General features: G+C 36.5%; 1 protein-coding gene across 15 annotated transcripts in view; it reads left to right on the forward strand.

Moving 5' to 3' along the window:
• STAU2 (staufen double-stranded RNA binding protein 2) overlaps positions 1 to 25,231 on the forward strand; it is a 303,654-nt gene that overhangs the window by 175,752 nt on the left and 102,671 nt on the right. For 13 of the 15 annotated variants that reach the window (XM_036829842.1, XM_036829844.1, XM_036829834.1 and 10 more), the window contains one exon: positions 20,402 to 20,515. The exons of the other annotated variants lie outside the window; for them this stretch is intronic. In XM_036829842.1, the coding sequence (XP_036685737.1) occupies positions 20,402 to 20,515 (114 nt within the window). The remainder of the gene's footprint in view (positions 1 to 20,401; positions 20,516 to 25,231) is intronic. 15 annotated transcript variants of the gene reach the window in all.

Below are 25,231 nucleotides of genomic sequence, written 5' to 3' on the forward strand. Positions count from 1 at the left end.
TGAAATCTAAAAAGCTGTTACCAGTTTTTGGCTCTGTCATCTGAAATTTTAAACATAAAATTTTAGAACTGTTTTCGTTGTTTACCTTAAGAATAACAATAAATCACTGTTTAAAATAAAAGGACCTTGATTCACACAGTTAAAGTACTGGAAAAAAAAAGCTAAGCAATTTTTAGTTCTATCTATAATCTGCATAGGGTGAACTAGAAATAAACTGTGATGAAAAGGAATTCACTGTTTATTTACAAATCTAGTCATTTAGAAATGTCTGAAAGTAACACTGCATTTGCATTTTTATAGAAACAAAGCACAAATTGCATTCACGCTCTGAACTGATTTTTTGGTTGGAGATATTACTCTGGTAGATGTAATTTTGCTGCCAGAAGAACTACTTAAATTTTTAAATTTGTATTTATTTGTTAATTCTTAGCAATGACAACAACTATAATTTTAAAATACCTTTACTTTAGTCAAAATGTAGAATCTGTTTCTCCTATATTTGGGCTGACTACTCAGACCTTTTTTTTTTTTTTTTTTTTAAAGCTTATGCTGAGATAATACACTCTTATCTATGGACACGTTAAACATTTCCAAATTTTTTGTGTACGGTGATTTTTACATACTAATGAAGATAAACAGATGGTTTTAAAACATTACTGTGCTGCTTTGGTCAAATGAGCTTGGTGTTGCTATGAAATATTGTTTTGCTGACGGGCTGCAGCCTGCAGTGTGTGGTGAACAGACTGTGGGAAATGGCTTCCCTCCCCGTCAGGTGCCCAGCACGTCCTCATAATGTCACAGTAGAAGAGTCTTTGTGGTTAAGAGTTTTAAAGCCTCTTTCTTTATAGGTAACTTTCTCAGGTATATTTACCTGGTAGAAAAACATGTAGATTGTTTCTATTTCTTAAATGTTTTAATTGGACTGTAGTTTAGAAATTATAGGGCCAGCTTGTTATGGATGACATGCTGTTATGTTATTTTCATTTCTGGAATTTAAAAACAATAAATTCTTTTTCTGTATTTCTAGGTTAGTACTTTTAAAATTTTGTTACTGTACACTGAATAGATATTATTGCTTATTGAATATTGTATATAAACCCTTCTCTGGCCTTCCGTGCCCACTGACATTTGATTTAAGCCTACCAGAGCCATTGTATGTGACAGCTATATTGTATTACAAAGTAAAAAAATATATTAGTGTACTGAAAACTACGTTGTTTTAACTTTTAAATTTTTTTCATTAATTGAAATTTATAAGTTACAAAAAGCTTATTTGCTCACCAGAATGTAGGTATTAAACTCACATCCTTTTGCTTAAATCTACAGAATAATTTATTATACAATTAAAGTTATTATTAATAAAGCTGACTTCATAGGTCAGAATATGACTGAACACTTGCACATTCTCAGTAATTCTTTTATCCTTTCTTGGGCTCACCTAAAGTTTTTAATCACATTTTAGATGCAAGCCTTTGGATCTCTATCATAAATGAATATTTATTTTTTGAATTTTTATTGAGTACATTTTTATTATCTTCTTTTAAAACCTGAATGTTCTTATTGATTTATTATCTTTTAGAAGAAGAAAGTTTTATATCAGTAGTTCTGTGAACCTCAGACTTTGTCCAGCCCAGTTAGTATGCTTCTATAACTTCTATGCATTTCATAAAAATTCATTTAAAATGTAGTTATACCATGGTGTTCAGGGTTCCTTGGTGTGTACCTTGATACCCTTTAATTACAATGCCAAAATATTTCAAAATCATTCAGCTTTTTAAAGAAAATTGTTATAGAGACATTTTTGAAATGCTCTGCTTTTGAGCTGAAGCAGAAGACTGTTTTATTGTGTTATAATTTACATTATTCTGTTTTTCCATCTTTAATATGCTTTTCCATACAATTATATTAGAAATCTCTCTGTATAATTAACTATAAGCAGTTTCATTGTTTAAATGAGTCATTAGAAAATGATTAGATTGGAAATTAAAATGAATTATTTTAGTAAATTACCCTTGACAGATGGATTTAATTTTAATCTTTTAGTCTGTACCCTTCCTTGTGATTATCGTCCAGTGAACAGTGTTGTTTTTAAAACCTTCAGAGTAAAATGTGATAAACTAGATTTGTTTTTCTCACATAAAGAATGTAAAGAAGCCCTTAGTTGGTGTCTTAGTTAAACCATAATTCGTTTATTTTATAAAAACCAAGGAGTGTTTTATAGGGGAGCTTTTCATTATTGTGAGTTTTATGATGCTGGTGCCATTTTTAGCAAGATGAGAATGTCAGTAGAAGGCTTAGAAATATCTATTTAATTAAAAACTTCCTTTTCAAATACAATTCAAACGTAATACATTTCAACTATAATAATATATCTCCTTTTTTAAAGTTTAGTATGATTATAGCAGACTTCTTTTATGGTTATGAGCTTCTTTTAAATATTTATTTTTGACATGTCTGACACATAGCATATTTTAACAACACGACCCTAGTACAGATTACACGGAGCTGGGGGACATGGGGAGTGTCCCAATTTGAGAATCAACCTTTTTCCTTTCTCTTTTTTCTTATTTTCCCCATACCTCACTTTTTGTAATCCATATATTTATAATCAAAGTGGCTATTTGCAGCTTGTTGTTTTGAAGAGTAAGGGATCCATTTTTTTTTAAAGACCAGTTTAAGTAAACTTTTGTGGATTTCTAATAGGAAAATATGGAGAAAGAAATCATGCATATACATATACTCTTCCACTTAGAAATATGTTTTTCCCCCATTTCTAATTTGTCCTTGAAGCATAACTCACCGTGTCACTTCTGAGCCCAAATTTTCGTCTACACTGTTACACAGTGTATAAAGTGATGAGAAATTACTCAGAGTACAGTGAGCAAAATATATATGGGTTTAGCATGGGGTCAAGAGATTCTGCTCTGATTTATAGTCACTTCTTAAAAAGCCCTCTTGGATTTAGCCTCTGCTGCTTTTCCAAGACCTTGGAGAAATTGGAAGAATTCTCCTGAAGGCTTGGTTTTCCTGTAGGGACCCTAAAACTCAGGTTTGTTCTTCAAATGGGCAGCCTGCGTTCATGCAAACTGACTTATTGTCTGGTTTCTTTAGGCCTCGATATACTTGGCCAAACCCTGAAGGGTACACAGAATGCATATCGCATAACCATACTTCATAAAAACCAGTAGAATTATAGGTCACCTTTTACTTTGCTGAAATTTCCAACTCTTTAGAGAAAAATATTACATTTGAAGAAAGAAATCCTGATCCATATGAAAACATACTGTGATGAGTAACAGTAACACAAACGAGAATCAATCAGGCTTCAAGTAAACAGTCCATTATTACTGCATAAACTATTCAGGACTAACTAACTCCACCCTAAATCACTGCAGAATGTAATCAGAAAGACAAAGATACTCATTTTGAGCCTTGATATGCCAGCACATACATAGTAAGACACATATTTCAAAGAAAGAGTAACATACAAACACAAAAGAGCTGTCCTAACACAGTGACTTTGATGTGGATCTGAAATGAGCCGCTGAGGTGCAGAAAAAAATAGTTGCCATTATGTGCCATCGCCAAGTAGAAATATCTGTGGCCTTTTCTGTTTGTATCGGAAAAGATTTCAAGTCAGCATGAGAATTCTATTTGGAATTATTTGAAAACCGATAATCAATTATTTCTTCAATCAATTTGAAGAAAAGGAAATTATTTTTCATCTAAAGGTGAATTTCATTTCCTTTTGCTAGAAAAGGTTGGCAATGATGTGATTTTTACTTAGTAATGTAAGATTAATTGTAGTACCCATCAGGTACATGTCAGTACATGTCAGGCTGGTATCTATATACCTATATGTTCATTCTAAGTCACGTTGAAATTATCTACTTCCCTCTCTCCAGCATTCAGCTATGGCTGAGATTTTTTTTTCATGAATGACAGCATCTCAGATTTCAGCTATATTGTTCTCTTCTCACCCAGGACAACTCTTGAGAAAGAGAACAGTATGTGGAATACTGCATGTAAAAGATTTCTGCACACGGAAAAAAACTACTCTGACATACCAGGGGCATTAGGAGATACATGAGTAAACAGGGAAACGAAACTAACATTTATTGACTGCCTTGTTATGTATCAGGTAGTGAAGGAGGCATTACATACATTATTTTATGACGCAGCAGAAGTGCCTGGTACATTTTTGCTTCTTGCTTACAAATCTTTATTTAATTTTAAATCCAGCTATTGTATAGTGTTCAAAGCCTGATCCCTGAAGGTAGGACTAGTGTTCGTGGTAGTCCGTGGTCTTCTGGGTATTGTTTTGGTTTAGTCATAGATTTCATTAATAAATTTATTTATGCCCTCCACTAGGTACACAACTGAGTCTGAGTCATTTAAGAATTCTCTTTTGAGCTGGAGGGAACTTTAGTTTTTATTCAAAGATATAACTTTATGATGTAAATACGGATTTGAGGGACTACAGAAGTAAAACATCCTATTAGTAATGCAGTTTACTCATTTCCACATAGAGAATTATTAGTTAATTTTAAACCCTTATAGATTTTAGGTTCAGGAAAGTTCTGGCGCCTTGACGTGGTCACATCAAAAAGCAGATATAACTGTCAGAGATAAGAGATATTTGAAAAACTTTTAAAATGTTTTTTATCTGTAGTATTGTCATTTTTTTAAGTATAAGAAAAGTTCAGAATCAAGTCCTATAGTGGAACATTTGAGAAAACAAGGAGTACAGTTGGAAAAGGATACCCAGTTCACAGCTTCAGAAATTCTTATTAAGAGAAAAATAGTGCATTAAGAATAGTTTTCAGTCATTTCAGTATGTACATGAAGAATTGGATGGATATGAAGTTAATCTGGCTATAGAATATCATCTCATTGAATACTGGAATTGATTTAGCTGAACAACAGGAACTGGAACGTTTGTTTATTCACTCTGGGCAGATACTTAATACATACCTACACGTGCCAGGTAGCATACCAGACAGTGGGCACAGGAAGAGTTATGGTCAAGTTGGAGACAGACAGACAGGAAAATAAAACCAGTATACAGAAGAGTGGCCGCTATTACAATTGAGTCTGGTCTCCAGGGATCAGTGTTTGAACATTACACAAAAATTTAATTTAAAAAAATTAAATATTTGTAGCATGCTGCAGGAAATAACGTAGGTAATGCCTGCCCCACGTAATAAGTGTCATCACTTGAGGTATGATTAGCCATGTCCAGAATCATGGCTGGGAATGAAGAGCTCTGACTGAAGGAATTAAGAAGAATTCAGAGCAGAGGGACATTTGAATAAGCTTTAAGAAGTACATAGACTTTTAAGGTGAATAAGAAAAGAAATTGCAGGCAGAAGCAGCTGAGTACTAAAGGCAAAAGGGCACGGTGTTTTAGAAAATGCTTAAGACTTCAAAGTGGAAGTGGTTGGCAAGTAGGCTGAAAAGACGTGTGTTGCTGAGAATTTGAATTTAGCTGTTAGGCAGAGACCACCAACTTCTTTTTTAAAGAGTAGTGACATTGGTTTTGTATTTTAGAAAGATAATTCTGTAAGCATGTGGAGGAGGAGCTAGACAAAAAAGAGATTGGTAGCAGAAAGACCAATTAGAGTGACTTTGCATGAATCCAGTAGAGAAATAGCAAAGATTGAATTAAGCAAAGCTAATGGTCGTTGAGGAGTGGGGCTGAGGTGCAAGCGTCCACGGTACAGTTGAGAGAATTAAATGATCTCGGCTGCTAACTTCTGTGAGGATGCTTACACTGTCCTGGTCAGGATGGAAGCTACATTTAAATGGTGTTGAAGAGTAATTAGAGACTCTTTGAGGATGAATTGACCATTCATTTCAAGAATTTGAGAATGAAGTAAAGTAGGAAGGTAATACGAATGTTTTAGGAAAGGTTTTATTTTTAGTATGAATGTGATGAATAAACTTAGAGGAGGTTAATGAGTTCCATTTTAAACATGGCGAATTTGAGTTTCCTGTGGGACTTTCAAAGGCAGTTGTCCAGTAGGTATTCATCAGTGGGTCTGGTGATCAGCAAGAGAGCATAGGACACAGAGATTGGGGAGTCATCGATGTACAGATGTAATTGAAGCCATAAAAGTAATGAAGATTGACCAGGGAAAGTGGGTAAAGGCCTAGGAAGAGATTCCTGGTGAATACTAACAATGTAAGGGATTCATTCATTCATTACGTCAACCAAAGTATATTGAGCACCTGCCATGGGCCAGGTGCACTTTTTGCACTGAGGATACAGCATAAATGGCAGTCAAGGGTTCTGCCCTCATGAAGCTGACATTAGGATGGGATTGTTGGGGGTGGGATGTGGAGTGTGGCCAGGGGGAAGGGGGAAGTGGAAGGACAGACAATCACATCTGAACACATGTGATAAATTCAAATGGTTAGTCTCCTAAGGTAACAATTACTTGGAAATTAATTGGGAGATTAATTATGATTATTTATGAGAAGTATGAGCAATGACTTAGTATCTCCAAGTGTTGTATCAGATAACTATGCTTTTGAAATGCTTTGATCAACCTTATTGAGGTATAATTTACATACAATAAAGCACACCCATTTTAGTTATGCAGTTTGATGAGTTTTGAAAAATGTATACCACCATGTAACTACAACCACAGTCAAGATGGGAATATTTCTATTACTGTAAAATACTCCCTGGTGCCTCTTTGTAGCCTGTTTTCCTCACCTCTCTGTGGCTCTGGGCAACCAGGATATCTTTTTTGTCACAAAGATTAGTTGTGCCTAAAATTTCATAAAAATTGAATCATCCAGCATGAACAGTTTCGTTTCTGGCTTCTTTCACTGGCTGTAATGTTTTTGAGATTGTCCATGTTGTATATATCAGTAGTTTGTTCCTTTGTATTGCTAAGTACTAGTCCATTGTATGATGTACACCACAAATTATTTATCAGTTTATCTGTTGATGGACATTTGAGTTGTTTTCAGTTTGGGGCTATTATGAATAAAGCTGTTTGTGAACATTCATGTACAAGATTTTGTGCAGACATGTTTCCAGTTCTCTTGGAAAAATACCTCAGAGTGAAATTCCTGGGTCACATGGTAAGTATACATACAAGCTTACAAGAAACTATCAGATTCTTTTTCAGTGTGTTGTATCATATTACATTCCTACCAGCGCTGTATGAAGGTTCCATACATTGATATGATCAGTTTTATTCTATGAAGGGTACAGTGGTATCTCACTGATACTTTAATTTGTATTTCCCTGATGACCAATAATATGCACTTCTTTTCTTGTGCTTGTTGGCCAATTATATATCTTTGTGAAATTTCCACATCTTTTTCCCAGTTTCTGGTTGTGATTTTTTAAAATTATTGCATCATCAGAGTTCTTTATACATTCTGGATACAAGCCCTTTCTGTTGCAGATATTATCTCCCTGCCTGTGACTTTTCTTTTCATTATCTTAATGGCATCTTTTGTAAAGTGGAAAAGAAGTTTTCAATTTTGATGAAGTTCAAGTTTACATTTTTTTTTCCCATAAACTGTACCTTTTTGGTCCTATCTAAGGAATTTTTGACTACCCCCAGGTTGCAAAGATTTTCTCTGATTTTTTTCTATACATTTTGTAGTTTGTGCTTTTATGTTTAATGCTGATATCTATTTAATTTTTTGTGTATGGTATGGGTGAGACGTGAAGCCTATTTTTCCCGTAGGATAACCAGTTGTTTCTGCACCATATATGTAATGTGTTGTTTCACTCTAGCTGCTATTAAGCTATTCTGTTCATCTTTGGTTTCACCAGTTTGGCTGTGCTATGTCTAGGATTGTTTTTAATCCTGCTTGGGATTCATTTAGCTTCTTAGATTAAGATAATGTTTCTCACTAGTTTCGAAAAGTTTTTGGCTAGTGTTTTCAAAAAATTTTTTTGGCCCTTTTCTCTTTCCTCTCCTTTTGGGACTCCAATTACATGTATGTTGGGCCTCTTGATATTGTCCTTCAGGTCTTCGAGACTCTGTTTATTTTTCTCCATCTTTGGATTGTGTAACTTCCGTTGATCTATTTTCAGATTTACTGACTACTTTCTCTGTCCTCTCCAATTTGCTGTTGAGCCCATGTAATAAATTTTTCACTTCAGTTATTGTATTTTTTTAATCTAATGTTTCTATTTGGTTCTTCTTTTTTTTTTTTCCTGTTTCTTTGTTGTGATTCCATATCCGTATAGTCATTGAGAACACATTTTTAAAAATTATTTGAACATCTTTATAATGGCTGCTTTGAAGTCTTTGTCATCTAAACCCAATATCTGGGCCCATTAGGAGTCAGTTTCCTGTTGACCACCTTATTTATGAATATGCTTCATTTCCATTTCTATGCATGTCTGTAATTTTTGTTTGAAAAATGGACATTGTGGATAATATGTTATAGCAACTCTGGATCATCTTTTCTTTTGTAGATTATTGTTTTTCTTTTTGTTTTTGGTCTAGTATTCAGTTAAGTTGCCTGGACTAAAATTTCAAGCTTTGCCTCCACCGTGGTGATATCCCTCAGCTGACATTTCCACTTAGTTTTTTCAGCTTCCAACTGCAGCCTTTCCTCTTGCAGTCTTTCTGTGCCTACCTAATTATTTGGGCACATTTAGGCTCAGATTTTGGAGCTCACCCTTTGCATTTCCTAGCTTCTAGCATTCCCCCCCCAACCCCCAATTTTCAGCTGATCTGCCAGCCCATGTCCTCTGATACTTCAGGCTAGTAAAGCTTTAGCTTTCTGTCATTTGAGCTGTGTGCACTTGAGGGACTGCACTCAATCAAAAAAGTGTCAGACTTTCAGATCTTAACAGACTTCTCCCTGGTTTCTGCCTATTTCTACGTCAGGTCTTCTAGTGTCTTTCCTGTACATGTAAAGTTTTGTAGTTAGCAGGGATTTGGGTAGAGTTTATATTCAGATTTAGTGTTTCCCCACGTCTGCTGCTACCTCATTTCTAGAATTTCTTCCCTCAGTGACCAGCTCATCTGCCACCCCTAAGCTCTTTCCACTGCTGTCTCCAGCTGGTAAGACTGCAGTTTTCTACCAATAGAATTACAGGAAGCAAGGAATGCCCTCAGGCAAAAAAAAAGCCATAAACTCACAATTCTTACTCCATATCGTTTTGGTCTTTTAAGGGAAAACTCTGCCCTGATGTCTGCCTGCTTTTCATCACATTCCACTGTCTTCAGATATTTTATTTTGTCTACATCGTGTATTGTTATCTGCAAGAGGCTTTGTCTGGTGAATTTATACTGCCATTACCAGAAACTGGAACACAACCAGTTGTTTTTAAATACCACTGAATACACCCATTAATTAATTAATCACTTAATTACTAACTGGCCATCTTGACATCTGTCCTAAGCAAATAATTCAAAATATGGGAAAGCTACAAGGATACTTTGTCATTGGATTTAGGGCCCACTCTAAATCCAGGATGATCTCAACTTAATTATATCTGCAAATATCCTACTTCAAATAAGGTCACATTTAAAGGTACTAGAAATTAGGACTTGAACATATCTTTTGGGGGCCACTATTGAACTCACTGCATATTTATTGCTTTCTTAAATTGGTATATTTATTGCTTTCATCAAATTTGGGAAATTTTTGGCCATATTTTCTTCAAATAAATTTTTTGCTACCTTTTCTCTCTCCTCTCCCTCCATTTACATGCGTTTTTTATATTGTCACAGAGAATCCTGAGGCTTTTATTCATTAAAATTTTTTCTGAACTTCAGATTTTATCATTTCTGTGTATCTATAAGTTCTATATGTCTTTCATCCAGTGATTTTTTTTTCTTAACTTTGGGTATTGTATTTTCATTTCTAGACTTTCCATATGGTTCTTTTTAGTTTCTGTTTCTCTGCTGATATTTCCTATTCATTCATTTATTTTAGACATATTTTCCTTTACATCCTTGAAAGTAGTTATAATAGGTTGTTTAAACACCTTTTATGTTCATTTCAACATCAGATATATTGGATTCAGTCTTTATTAGTTGCCTTTTCACTTGAGTATGTGTCAGGTTTTCCTATTTATTCTAGATCAAGTAATTTTGGATTGCATCTTGACTGTTGTTAATGGTACATTATAGAGACTGGGTTCTGTTACATTCCTCTGCATACTTTGAGTTTTGTTTTCTGAGACCCTTAACCTGGATGGACTCAGACTCCAAACTTTGTCTCATATTGAACTTTCTCTTCTTTTGGCTTCTGGGATAGTAGCCTCTCTTGGTTTTCCATAACTTCTCTGTCAAAGAAGAACCTAACAGAATTGGCTTTTAGGTGGTTACTGCTCCCTGTTAGAAGAGTTTCAGTGGAAACTTTCTGTAATAAAGTGAATGTGGGGTGTGGGGGGCGTTGAGTTAGTAATAGCAGTACTTTCCTAGAGTTAAAATAGAAATAGCTAAAAAATAATCTGTCATAGGTGGTGTTTGCTACCAATTTGGATTTGCAGTTTAAGCAGCAACTTATTTCCTCTTACCTTTTGCAAATCAGTAGCATTTATTGTTATTTCTCGGTTCAAGTTTCTTGGTCCCCATTGGTAGGCTTCCCAGGTATAGGCCTATATTACACATTTTTTTCTCCCTAAAACTCTAACTTAAAGAGGAACCTTTAACTTCTCTTTTTCATGGTGCTTTGGATATTATAATTTTCTAGGCTTTTATGCTTGAAAAAATTTTTTCTGCAACCTTTTTACTTCCCGTATCAGAGATAGAAAGTACCACATTGCTCAGTGACTTAATTTTTCTAATTAAGAGATAATTTAGTCTCCACTGATTCCCTTCTCTTGTGTTTGAAGACTCTTTTAGTATAAAATTCTGATATGCATAGAAAAGTTTGTTTATTATCTCCTCTAATAGCCTCTTGGCTTCTTTCAAGTCTCCTTTATTCTGAAGCACTAAAGGTTTTCTCTCCTACTATAAATGGCCTCTAAAAAATAATTTTAGACTTAGAGAAAAGCAGAAAAATACTACAGAGTTTGATGTTAACAATTATATAACCATAACATAAATTTGTCAGTACTAGGAAATTAATGATGACATAATACTATTAACTAATCTACAACTCTTATTCAGATTTTGTCAGTTTTCCTACTAATGCCATTTTTCTGGTCCAGGATCCAGTCTAGGATCCCACACTGCATTTAGTTGTGATGCTTCTTAAGTCTCTTCCAATCAATAACAGTTCTTTAGTCTTTCATGATTTTGACAATTTTGAATAATATTGGTTACTTATTTTGTAGACTGTTCTTGAATTTGGGTTTTTCTGATGTTTTCTCATTATTTGATTGAGGTTGTGCATTTCGGTAAGAATATCACAGAAGTGATGTGCCCTTCTCAGTGCCTTATATGCTCAGTTTATAATTGTCTTAAATATTTCCTCTACATATATAAGAACCACATCAGACAGTGTTATAATTTTAGCTTCAAATATCAAACATAATTTATAAAATTCAAGAAAAGAAAGTCTATTGTGTTTACCAACATTTTTACTACTTTCTGTGTTCTTTCTTTCTTCCCAGTGGAGTTCCAAGATTCCTGCTTTTATCATTTCCCTTCTGTTTCAAAAACTTACTTTAGCCATTCTTTTAGGGTAGGTATGCTGGTAACATACTCTCAGTTTCCATTCACTTGAGAATGTTTTACATTCCCTTTCATTGTTTAAGGATATATTTGCTGGATATAAAATGATGGGTTGACAGTTTTTTTAGTGCTTAAAAAATGTTGTTCCAATTCCTCTGGCCTCCATGGTTTCTGTTGAGAAACTACTGTCAAATTGTTTTACCTCTATAGGTCACTGCTTCCAGGATAGCAGTTTAAATTTTAAAAGTTTGATTATGATGTGTCTTGGCATGGGTTTCTCTGTGTTTATCACATTTGGAGTTTGTTCAGCTTCTTGAAGCTGTAGGCGTATTATATCTTTTACCCAAATTTGGTAAATTTTCAGCCATTATTTCTTCAAATTCTTTTTTAGCTGCAATCACTATCTCTTCTCCTTCTGGGACTCTGATGACGCAAATATTAGATCTTTTGCTGTGGTCCCACATGTTTTTGAGACTCTGTTCATTTTTCCTCAGTCTGTTTTCTCTGTTGTCCAGATTGGGGAATTTCTATTTTTCTGTCTTCAAGTTCACTGATTCTTTCCTCTGTTCTCTCCATTCTGTTGTTAAGCCCATCCATTGAGTTAATTTTGGTTTTTAGGTTCTAAAACTTCTATTTTGTTCTTCTTATATCTCTGTTTCTTTGGTGAGATTATACTTTTTTTTCATTTGTTTCAGGTATGTGTGTCATTGCTTTTTGAAGCATTTTTATGATAGCTGCTTTAAAACACTTGTCAGATAGGTATAACTATGCTGTCTTGGTGTTGGCATCTCATGATTGTCTTTTCTCATTCAAGTTGAGATTATTCTGGTTCTTGACATAATGAATGATTTTCTGTTGAATCTTGGACATTATGGGTATAATAAGTCTCTGTATCTTATTTAAATCTTCTGTTTCAGTAAGCCTCCTCTGGCAGTATGCCAAGTTGGGTATTGGAGTGCTGCCTTTTTACTACCAGGCATGGGTAGAAGTTCATTTTCCCCACTTAGCCTCTGTTGACAACCTGGTGGGAGGAAGGGGACTTGTTACAGATGGATGGTGCGGAAGTCCTGACCCTCCACCATGCCCCTCCTGATACCACTCCAGTGAGAAGGGGTAGGGTGCCTAACATCACCAGATAAAGTTGAAAAGCCTGGGAATCCAGCAGGCATGAAAGTCTTGACTCCTCATTCAGCCTTCTGTGTCATGTCATCACCTTAGTAGGGGAATTGGGTTACCTTATTCCAGTCTGGCAAGAGTGGAAGTCTAGGCTCCCCAGTTGACGTTTGCTGATGGGGGTGAGGATGCGGAGGTGTGCCACTTTTTAATGGTGTTTGACTGGAGGAGGGCAGTTATTGTCTAAACATTTTCTCTCTTGCTTACGTTATTCCTTTTCTGACCCTTTGGTTAGAGAGAGCAGGCTTTCTTGCGGCTTTTGTTCCTATACCCACTGACATTTCCAGGGTGCTAACTATTCTAGCACCCAGTCCAGGATAAATAAGACAAAAAGAGTCATGTACCACAATGTTCACTGCAGCTCTATTTATAATAGCCAGGACATGGAAGCAACCTAAGTGTCTATCAACAGATGAATAGATAAAGAAGATGTGGCACATATATGCAATGGAATATTACTCAGCCATAAAAAGAAATGAAATTGAATTACTTGTAGCGAGGTGGATGGACCTAGAGACTGTCATACAGAGTGAAGTAAGTCAGAAAGAGAAAAACAAATACCATACGCTAACACATATATATATGGAATCTAAAAAAAAAAAAAAAACAGTCCTGAAAAACCTAGGGGCAGGACAGGAATAAAGATGCAGACCTACTAGAGAATGGACTTGAGGACATGGGGCGGGGGAAGGGTAAGCTGGGACGAAGTGAGAGAGAGTGGCATGGACATATATACACTACCAAATATAAAATAGATAGCTAGTGGGAAGCAGCTGCATAGCACAGGGAGATCAGCTCGGTGCTTTGCGACCACCTAGAGGGGTGGGTAGGGAGGATGGGAGGGAGACACAAGGAGGAGGAGATATGGGGATATATGTATATGTATAGCTGATTCACTTTGTTATAAAGCAGAAACTAACACACCATTGTAAAGCAATTATACTCCAATAAAGATGTTAAAAAAAAAAAGACACATTCCAACAGGGAAAAAAAAGTTATTTATTTTCAAAGCCTGTAGATTTTAATGATTTTTTTTAAAAAAATTTTATTTATTTATTTATTTATTTTAGTTTTGGGTGTGTCGGGTCTTAGTTGCGGCACATGGGATCTTCAGTGCTGCGTAAAGGATCTTTCGTTGCAGTGCACGGGCTTCTCTCTAGTTGTGGCGTGCCGGCTCCAGAGCACATGGACTCTGTAGTTGTGACTCGCTTGTGTGCTCAGTAGTTGCAGGGTGTGAGCTTAGTTGCCCCGTGGCATGTAGGATCTTAGTTCCCCAATCAGGGATCGAACCCATGTCCCTGCATTAGAAGGCGAATTCTTAACCACTGGACCACCAAGGAAGTCCCAAGCCTGTAGATTTTAATGCAGTTTGTAAATGGATGTGTGTGAGTGTATCAAAGCATGAGTACATACTATATAAAAGAGGGAGGCTTTTTTTCTGGTAGATGTGTAATCGACTTAAAAATCACCTAGTGTTTTCTTTTGCTGGAAGTGTAAAACTAAAATAACTATATTTGTGTGTGTGTGTATATATATAATTTACATCTTAATTAGCTGTCTCCTTAGACCTTCACTGGCATAGTCAATGGAAACAGAAAAGCAGTGAACAAAAATTTAGGATCTGTGTCATGTACAAACTCATCACTTAAAGTTAGAATGCAGTTATCTTCCTTAACAATCCTGGCAGCACATCTGTTGTTGCATTTGTTAGACAGTTTTTATCTGTTACTTATACTAGAAATAAATCAGTATATCACTGGTAGATTTTGTACAGCAAATATAGGCATGCAATTTTCAAAGCTTTTCCTGAGCATAGAATTTCCAAAAGAGAGAAAAGATAATTACAAGTTGAGTCTCTGTCTGTATAATGTGATTTCATTCATTCACTTGTCCCTTTAGAGGCATTAATGTGACAAGCATATTGCATGCAGAGTAAAACAGATTACTCATACAGTTAAAACACTCAATACATGACTGAGCATGTTAAATATATGTTTACATTTTAGTTACAAAGGACTTGCCTTTAGTTATGAAAAGGATTGGGGAAAGAAGCTTTAGGGAAAGTCAGTGACATTATCCTAATGTAATATTATTCTTCATAATTATACATCATGTCATTTATTGTATTATTATGGGATGTGTTATTCTAATAATAAGACTAATATTTACTTTAATGCTAACCATAAACCAGGCATTGTTCTAAGTGCTTTTCATGGAGAAATGCCTTTTATTTTTTATTTATTTATTTTTATTTATTACTTAAAAACTAATTCGATAATTATCAATAGATAATAACATAGATTTGTACTGTTGCCCGTAGTTAACCCAAATGAGTAAGATGGTTTACACGTTCTCAAGTCATCTAAAAAAGTAGTTAAGAAATGTTTAATACCAGTTTACCCTACTTACTAGTGTAATATTTGTCAAGCAGTATTGTTTTGTGCTTTTGCCAAGAATATGCTGATTTTCATGTTAATAAAGATTTAGGTCTTTTGTATAGCTAGTGTGCAGGCTCTGCAAGAATCAAGCATGTTTTGAGTATCTTCAGATCTAGTACTAAACTGTTGCCCTTTAGCTCTGTGCTGTCCTTACCCCTCCTTGCAGGGCTTCTATGCAGTAGCTACAATGTGATCCCTGCCTGCTGCTGTGGAGTAAACCTGTGAACCTGAGGTGTGCTAATCAAGCATGTTTTCTTGATACAGTGATTGTGTTCTCACATGTGAATGTACAGGCCTTTATCTTTCCTTAAGGATCTAATGAGGAGCTTTCTTTAAACATGGATCTTTTTCACACCCTCTTCATTTTTGTCCCACAGGGGGTGACCGTTAAAAACATCTAACAGACAAGCAGTTAACCAGTTCCCTGATGAGATTAGTAAAATACTTAGTAGTCCTGCAACATCAGGGAATTTCTCAGCCCTGCAGGAAACAATTTGATTCAACTGTTTTTGGAGGTAGGGGGAAGGAAATTTAAATTTTCATTTGAATGGCCCCCTCATGTTTTCAGATGGGCATGAAAAAAATTCACACATGTAGCTTTTCATGTAAATTATTTTAAAGCTTATAGCATTTTTCTTTATTTCCTTTCTTTTTTTTTAAGGAATGGGATTATTTATTCAAATCAAGTTAAGATTTGCCATTTAAACAAAACATCACAAATTGAGTGAGCTTTGAATTCTTTATTTTGTAAGTTATCTGAATAGTTGAAGTGATTTGTATCTCTCCCTTCAAGAAGAAGAAATCTCTAGACAGGCAAAATCATTATCAGAATGTGCAATTATAGCATCTCATCTGGGTTTATGTGATTACAAATCAAACTAGGGAACTTATTTTAAAATAAAAATTGTTATAGATTTGCAGATTTCAAAGGAAGCACCATTATTTAATTGACATATATTGAAATTTCTGACCCATCTTTCAGTGGAATAATTTTTGTAAGTTCCTGAGAAAGAAATGAAATGTCAATTTGCTCTGGTTGACGGTGTTTTAAATCCGGAGCAAGTGCAGCAACAGTATACAAAATCAAGATTAGTTGCTTACATTTTAGAGTATGAAAGATAGCAAAATGATATGATTCATAAACAATAAATCTTAAAATCAACATAGGAGGTGACTTTTGTAATCTTCTAAAATTATCTTTATTCATTTTTCTTTCATCAAAATCAAGGTCCATGACATTGTATGTTGGAAATTTTAGGGCCATATTTGTAGAAACACTGCTTTGTTGTAGCAGAAATATTTCACCCATCAATCCTGAAGATTTGTGCTTTATAGAATGTAATGGAGTTTTATTACCCTAATTGTTTTAGCCTAGAGTTCTAAGATTCCTGGCTTCTGCTGATGCTTTGAATCATAGGAAGCATTTCTCGATTTAGAAGGATGAATTTTAAAATGTCATTCACACATTTCTTTTTTGACATTCACAATTTTATGAACTCTAATGTTTTTATGTCCAAGAAGAAAATAAATAACTGAGGAGCCATATCAAACTTGTTTTTATGAGGGATTGATTGTGTAAAGTATGATTCTTTCTTAAGGCTTTTTACCTATATATTGTTAATTTTTGTTTAATTTGAAATTGTGTCCTCAAACAGTAGTTCCCTATATTTTTTACATATTTTTATCTGTTTGGGGGGTACAGTCTCAGTGCAGTGGGGGGATAAACATGGAATGACTATTTCTCTAGTCACCACTTTCCCCCGTGCTCTGTCAAATCTCCCATTCATGTTTCTTTATATCTTTGGCAAATCCCATAGTTTTCCAGTTACCTTTAGCTTTAAAAAATCTAGTCCAGTTCACCGTAAAACTCCAAGCTCATGTGCCCCCATTGCCAGCCAGTTGTTTTGGCTCAAGACACGTAGGGGAAGGAGGGTATACAGGGATTTTCTTTTTGTTATCCTCTCACCCCAGCACCTTTGAATATTTGTGGTCAGTGGGGTAGGAGCTTGATCTGCTTCTGAGACATTTTCCTCCACACTCTACCTCTGTTTCATGGCCTAGTTACTCCTCTGATGTTGGAAGCCTGAGAGGGGGACTAGGGGAGGGGAGGGTGCCGCCCTTAGCCTGGTTTCATCCATTGCTGGCTTCCACATAGCTGATGTTCATCTTTTTTTTCCTTCGTTTTTCTTTATTGAAGTATAGTTGCTGTGCAATATTATGTAAGTTACAGGTGTGCAGTATAGTGATTCACAATTTCTAAAGTTTATACTCCGTCTGTAGTTATTGTTGATGATTTTCTTGAAGCAGTGTTTAGTTTCTCCCAGTTCCCTCTGTCCCTGAAGGGCAGCCATGTTTCCTTCGGGCTTTACCAGTGGTGCATGCCCCTGGCCCCACTGTTGGTAGGTGTCACTTTGCTTGGCCTGAGTAGCCCCTTGGCTTCTGCTGAGACACTTTTTCATTCCCTCCAAGGGCCATGGGGATCTACGTGAGCATCTTCCATCATCCTTTTTTGTTTTCAGGGATACTGTGTGCCTAGGGCTCCTTCAACAAGCTCTCAGATATCTCCAAACTCAGTCTCTCTATTTTCATCTGCTTCCAAATGGCTAGAGACATACATCAGACTCAGTCAAGATTTCTTTTCAGTGGGGACCTGTAGGTTCAATTCTCAGCAAACCTACTGCCAGGGGACGGAATTTGTCTCCCTTTCATATAGGTACTCCTCATCTCTGTCAGCTGTTTTCTTAGAGCTGCCCCACTCCCAGGAAATACTGTATTCCTCATAAGGCCACAGCCAGCCAAATGATCCCCTCCCACTCACCTGCCTTTTCCTAGTGCCTCTTTGTATTCTTTATGGTTGGACCAGTTCTGCTGACTGTTAACAAGTAGGTGGGAAGAGAGAGTAAGACCTGGCCCTAAATGTCAGCAGCTCTCTAGAGCTCCTTTTGTTGTTGGCTGTGGGTCCTGGTGTCAGTTTTGGAGCAATAGGAAAAATCTCAGTGGGATCGGGTTCTTCTGTGAGTAGGAAAAAGCCCAGCGACTGAAACAAAATAGATGTATATTCTTCTCTCACATAAAGGTCCATAAGCTTGCAGTCTAGGGCCAGTGTCATGGTTCTGTTCCATGAACTCTTCAGGAACCCACGTTCCCTCCAACTCACCACTCTACCATCTCTAAATTTCGGCCCTTGGTCAAAGATGGTCATGTCCACATTTCCAAGCAGCAAAACAGGTGAAGGAGAGCAAAAGGCACACACCTGAAATCTCTTAAAAGTTTCCAGAAAGCTACTGCAGAATTTTCACCTACATTCTACTCAGTCATATGACTAATCAGAGCTACAGGGGAGCCTGGGAAATATCTTTATTCTGTGCCCAGCTAAGAATTACTGTGAAAAAATACTGGAGGACAGTTAGCAATCTCTGTCACATTTACTGGGTGCTGTGACATTTTCTTTGGAGCTGTGTGGAAACTTGCACCTTTGTATCTATCTTGTATGTATGAGTTCTACATGTACACTAATATTTAATGCCTGCAGGATATATAATATAGGGTATTGCAGGCTCACAGTGAATTAGGAGAAAAGTCAACTCTTTCAGTCACAGTATCCAAGCCACTGATGGAAATGAAGTTTGAAATTTATTTTTTGACTGGGATTGTCTTGTGCTATTTTTGTCCTTCCTAATTTTCATTTCTCTAGAAGAAAAAATAAAGCTGCAGTAAGTTGGCTGATATATGAGTGTGTTCACTATCAATTTGGATATTTAGGAGAGTGTCATGTCTTTCATACAGACTTTCAATTGATGTCAAAGGGTGATTATATTTTATTTTAAAATGCATGTTTTATGATAGCACTATATCAGACATAATATTTTAACTGTACCATAAATGGTTGTGAACTGTATCTATTATAGCGTCACCATTGATTGGCTTTTGCATAAACCTGTTATGTGTTAAGTTTCATTTTCCCCCATCATATTTCACTGCTGCATAGTGAACAACAGGTCCACATTCTTGAACTCATACACACCGTGACCTTTTAATTTGCTCAGGGGGTACAGTGAATTCAAACTGTTGTCAAATCTTTTTCCCCAAAGTTAATTTGGAAAACATATTTTTATAACAAAATCTTTAAAGTACTTTGGAAACAGAGCTTTGTATGTTGGCTTGATTTGAACTCTAAACTACTTTTTACAGATTCCAGGAAGTTTCCCCACCTTCACGGACACTGATGGCCAATCTTAACAACCTTACTGGTTTAAAAATGTTGAATTATTAAACCATTAGACTAGGATTTATATCGTCGTTTTCTGTCAGATCCATATTATATGTATATATGTACATCTATAGGCATATTTTTATTAATTTATTACAAAAGCAACACTATTTTTACTTTATTAGCTTAGAATTAAACACTGCTTGAAAGAACTTTTTTGAAAGTAGATAAATGGAAGGATGGAAATTTTCCCAGTGGGCACATGCACTCACACTTCCCCCACCACCCGCCCCCATACCCTACGTCTGATAGAGGGTCTTACACGTGGTTTTAATAATGGTTGGTTGTATGTAACTAAAAGAAAAATGATATTATAGTAACTTTATTTTGATCTGCACATTTCAAATCATTTCAGTTTAATTCAATTTGATTATACTGTCAAAATTTCAAGCAGAGCATGAGGCAGTGAGATATGTGTGTGTGTGTGTGTGTGTATTTAACAGTGATTTTATAGGGACTATAGTGTAGAATAGAAGAATGTCACTACCAATCAGGTGGCAATCACACACACATAGAGTCAAAGATGAGGAAAATTCAGGTTGACAAAGTTTCATTAGACTCAAATGAACTTGACTTGTGCTTACCCTGGAGTCCTTTATACATTATGAAAAGTTGGACAAAAAAGATGGGTGTGACATTTAGTTGTGAGTTTTTCTACTGGCTATGCTAATGTAGAGCACTCTGCAAAGCATTTCCTAAACTCTCTTAAAACTTCGCAAGTACTTAAAACGGAATTAATAGATTTTCCATAGATCTTCGAGTCCCAATAAGGTTTTAAATATTTGAATTGTGTTCTGCATAAGTTATTTGAATTTTTTCTTGAAAGCTAGAACCTTTGAAAAGGACCTGTTGCATCTGGCTCCCTCTTACAAGTGGTGTTCAGCAGATCTGCGTGTGTTCTGTTATAGGTTCACTACTGTGATAGACAAAGTGGCAAAGAGTGTGTGACCTGTCTGACATTAGCCCCTGTGCAGATGACTTTCCATGCTATTGGAAGCTCCATTGAAGCCAGCCATGACCAGGTATAATATGCCACTGCCATTTTGCTGCACTATGGCCCAGCTAAGAAATCAGAGACCATCAGAATGGAAGCTATGTGCACACGTATAGCTTTGCTTTCCCTAATACGTTAGCCACTAGGGCCATTTGCTAGACTTCTGAGAAATCAAGATTTTGTGTGTGTGTGTGTTGGGAAACCGATACCTTAGGAGATTTAAATTAGTTTAGACTTCTAGTTTGTGGTTCATTATTAATTTAAATATAGAATTCTCTTATAAGGAAGAAGTAATTGCCCTATGTTATTTTTATTTTTAGTAATTATATATGGAAAGAAGGGTCAGCAAAACAGTGTAGATAACACTGGAGTCTCACTATGATATATTCCTTTAGTGCTGTTGAAGAGAGTTTAGTGTTACGGAATATATGTAAAATAACCTTGCCATCAATTTACTCCTATAACTTGGGATATTATTAAAATGAAGTTCCAGTGTTGTTTTTACTTTTAAAGTTTTATGTCTGAAATAAAGCTAAAAATCTGAAAAGTATATTTTCTTAATAAACAAATTCCTTTGGTTGTTTAGATAACAGCTTGAGAATACATCCTGTTTATAATACATATTTTCAATTAAAATAATCATCAGATTAGACTAAACTAATGACCTAGGTCATAGAATTTCTAGTTTGGAGTCAAAAATTAATAGACATACACAGTTTACTGTATGACTAACCAGCTGTGCTTTTTAAATTAACCATTTACATACAGAACAATCATAACCCACTTTCATATCCTTTTCCCAGTAAATTTGAGAATTCCTAATAGTCTTGCCTGATTCTCTTTTTCTTTCTATCTGAATAGTGCCCTTGCATGGAGAGAATAAAAGAGCATAATAGTGTAACTTCTCAAATACATAGTTTATTGTCCAGCCCAAACAGGAAAACAGTCTTAAGGGCATACCTCTCTAGTTCATGATGTCCCTGACATCATGGGTTTCCAATCATCATTTGATTGGTGGCAAGGTATTGTGGTGTTCCGGAAAGAACAACTAATTGGTCAAAACATCTGAGTTTTAGGAAGTAACCACAGCATATGTAAGCTACTACAGACAGCTACCTGGGTGGATTCTATCATCTCTTTGGGACTCTGTTTTCCTAGGATGCTACGTGAGGGAGTTGAGTTAGTTGACCTGCCAGATTCATTCCAGTGCTACCATTTTATGATTCTGTAACGGATCTTCCTGCTCTTGGTTGAATGAGCCCAACCAGTAATAAACAGTTAATAGCATGTCGATCTGGGAAGCAGCTTTAGACGTCTCTCCAGTGCTTCTCAGGGTTTTGCACTGATGTGTGCTCCAGCTGCGGAAGAGAGTACAGCAGGGCTCTGAGGGACAGGGGCTAAACTAGCTAACAGAAAGTATTACGTTTCCCTGTATAAAACTATAAATGAGCTATATGCCAGGTGCTGAGGACATGGTAAGAATGTTAGGCATGGTTCCTGCTCCCATGGAGCTTACACTCCAGCACCTTTGAATAATTGGCAAGAAGTCTAGCTGCTGCTGTATCTAACTCCGTATCCACTCATGGCAGAAACAAATGGCAAGAGCGGCATGAGATAGGCATCCTGCACAGGTGTCTCCTTAGGCAAAGCAATGAAAGTGTTCTCAGAAACCCACACACCTGAGAAGAGCAACTCACTGTTAGCGGAGGTAGTTTATTGTTATGAAAGAGCACTGGACTGGGAATGGAGACTGGGATCGAACCCAGAGTTGCCAGGAACTAGCCGTGGGACCTTGTCTCTTCACCTCTTGGAACTTGGCTTCTTCATAAGTAAAATAATGAGACTGTGCAGCCTTGTGCCCAGACCATATGCCAAGGCACTCAAAAGTCCAGGGCTACAGTTAGCCCGTATGGTGCTCTAACAAATTAGAAAAAAGGTACCTCTTCCTCAAAACATTTTACTGCTATCCAACAGAAAATTGTCATAATAGATAAATCCAGTCACTACGGTGTGAATGCCCTCCCCATCAAGGTGTGCAGTGCACAACCTGCACAACCGTACAAAATGGTCTTATTCTGCATCTATCTGGAGTGTCAATTACTCAATGGTAAGTAAATAAAGACATTTTTATATAAAGTAGTTAACAACTGCATTATAGATGACAAATTTGCATGAAATTTTAAGATGAAAAAAAGAGACTTCCAGGAAATGTGTCGATAATGGTCAAATGGGTGGATGGATAGATGGACGGATGAATGGAGCCATGACTAGAACGACCATCCTGGATATCAAACACTCTACTTTGGTGGCCTCAGAGGTGCAAAGTGGGGGTGGTGGTGTAATCCATGCACCTCCCTTGTGCTTGGATCATGGGGCTCCCTGAGGAGAGCAGACACAGAGTAAACCTCTGCTCCACATCCTCTGGCTTTTCTACATTGTGTTGAAAATGTAGAAAAACTGAGGGTCTGTCTAAGCAAGAGTTACTCCTTCACCATACCAAAAGCATAAACTTGACCTCATAAGGTGGAAAAGATGGGCCACTGAATGCTTTCTCACCTGTTAATTTGTAAATACTAGAAAACAGGAAAGCACTTTAAAGCAAGAAAAAGTACTGTTATTTAAAAGACATTATTTGAACCACTGCAGTTGGACAAGAGAATAAGTATTCTGAAAAAAAAAAGGATATGTAAAATTTAGAGGCAGTCCTTCCTATGAAACTCAGGTTGTTCGTATCTGTACAGAAAATGGAGGTGAGCAATGGAAGAACTCTCTAGGCTTGAACGTTTACAGCTTATCTTCTTTTTTTGGTGTTGGAGCTCCAAATGTTTATTTTAGGTTGACATTGTTGGCATCACCAAGTGTTAGTACAGTCTTCCCTCACTGTGATATTTTTTAATTTTTTAAAATTAATTTTTATTGGAGTATAGTTGATTTACAGTGTTGTGTTAGTTTCAGATGTACAGCAAAGTGAATCAGTTATACATAGGCGTATATCCAGTCTTTTTCAGATTCTATTCCCATATGGGTCATTACAGAGTATTGAATAGAGTTTACAGCTTCTTAATTAAAAATATGTTTAACGCTAGGAACCCAGTGAAGTGGAGACTGAACGTATTACCAGTGCATTCCCTCACTGTATTAAGAGTAACAGGACAGGGGCCATTAAGTGAAATTTCTCTATCAAGGTCAATATAGATATGCAAAATGGTCAGGGAAGAGATTCAGTATCTATATGCTGGTGATGTCGAAATGTATGGAGCTCTTAATTCTCCCTTCCCCCCTCCCAAACCTGCTTTTTCCTCCTTTTATCCTTTATCTCCTTGTTCTTTTATCCCTCCTGGTAAACGACCATCTGCCTTGTTGCTGGGGCCAAGCCCCTTGAAGCATCTTTGCCTCCTCTCTCCCCTTCACGTGCCACATCTGGTCCTAGCATCTCTTCCTCTAAATTACATCTCTGATCTGACCACTTTTCACCACCTCCGGGGTTACCATTCTAGTTTAAGTCACTAGCACTTTTAACCCAGACCACTGCAGTAGTCTCTAAACTGGCTTCCTTTTTTTCTATTTTCATTCCACTGTGGGCTGTCTGCCAGCCAGTAGCCAAAATTATTTTTAAGATAATCATTCAGTCACATTACTCAGAGACTTAGAAAACTTCCAGTGGCTTCTCATCACACCTGTTATAAATCCAAAACTTTTGTTACGGCATACAAGTTCCTGTGTGGTTTGGCCCCTCTGCCTCTCCAATTTCAATTTCTGCCATTCTCCTTTTCACTCCGTCCCAGTCTCACTGGCCTTGTTGCCAGTTACATTGTAATGGATGAAAGAAACCAGACTCAAAAGACTACGGTAGGTTTGATGTGTGTGACATTCTGGAAAAGGCAAAACTATAGACAGATCGGTGGTTGCCAGGGGATGGGGAGAGATTGACCCTAAATTGTCAGGACAGAATTTTGGGGGATGATGGAAATGTACTATATCTTGATTGTGGTGGTAGAAACACAACTGTATGCATTTATCAAACTCACAGAACTGTACACTAAAAGAGGTAAAGTTTACTGTTTGCAGATTATACCTCAATAAGCCTAACTTTAAAAAAAGCCAAACTCATTCTTTTATCAGTTACTCATGTGGTATTGATCCCAAGGAAATGTGGAAGGATGGCGTCCCCTTTCCTGTATTCTCTATGTGTTGGGTCCACCTTGGAAACACACTCTATTAAACTAATAGCCTGGTTTAGAGCTCCTTCGAATACCAGTGGCTAGTTAAGGCTTGCTTCAGACCTCCTAGAATAATTATTTGTCTCCAAAAACTGGTCTCAGCCTGCCACTGTCTGACTTTAGGGAAAGGGTCTGTCGGCCAGTGTTTCCTGTTTGGGAACTCTGAATTCTCATCCAAGCAGTGGGCAGTCATTCAGGGCGGTGTCTGCCTGGAGGTCCCCACGTGTTTGGGTGAGAATGTTCTCCATGTGTTTGCCTTATTCATCACAATAAATGTGATATTATAAATTCACATTAGTTTAGAATGTTTAATTGTCCAGAATATAAATATAGCTTAAATTTATAGATGTTGACATTTTTAGAAACATTTGTTAACTGAACAACTATGTGGGAATCCTGCACTAGATTCTAGAGCATCCAAAGATAACTGACTGACAGTCCTTGTAATAAGCTAGATAAATAACTTCTTATAGCCTGCTGAGCCAATCATCTTGCGAAGTTTAAAATTTATAGGTCATATGGTG

This window comes from Balaenoptera musculus, chromosome 17, assembly GCF_009873245.2.
Source record: "Balaenoptera musculus isolate JJ_BM4_2016_0621 chromosome 17, mBalMus1.pri.v3, whole genome shotgun sequence".
Taxonomy (NCBI): Eukaryota; Metazoa; Chordata; class Mammalia; order Artiodactyla; family Balaenopteridae; genus Balaenoptera; species Balaenoptera musculus.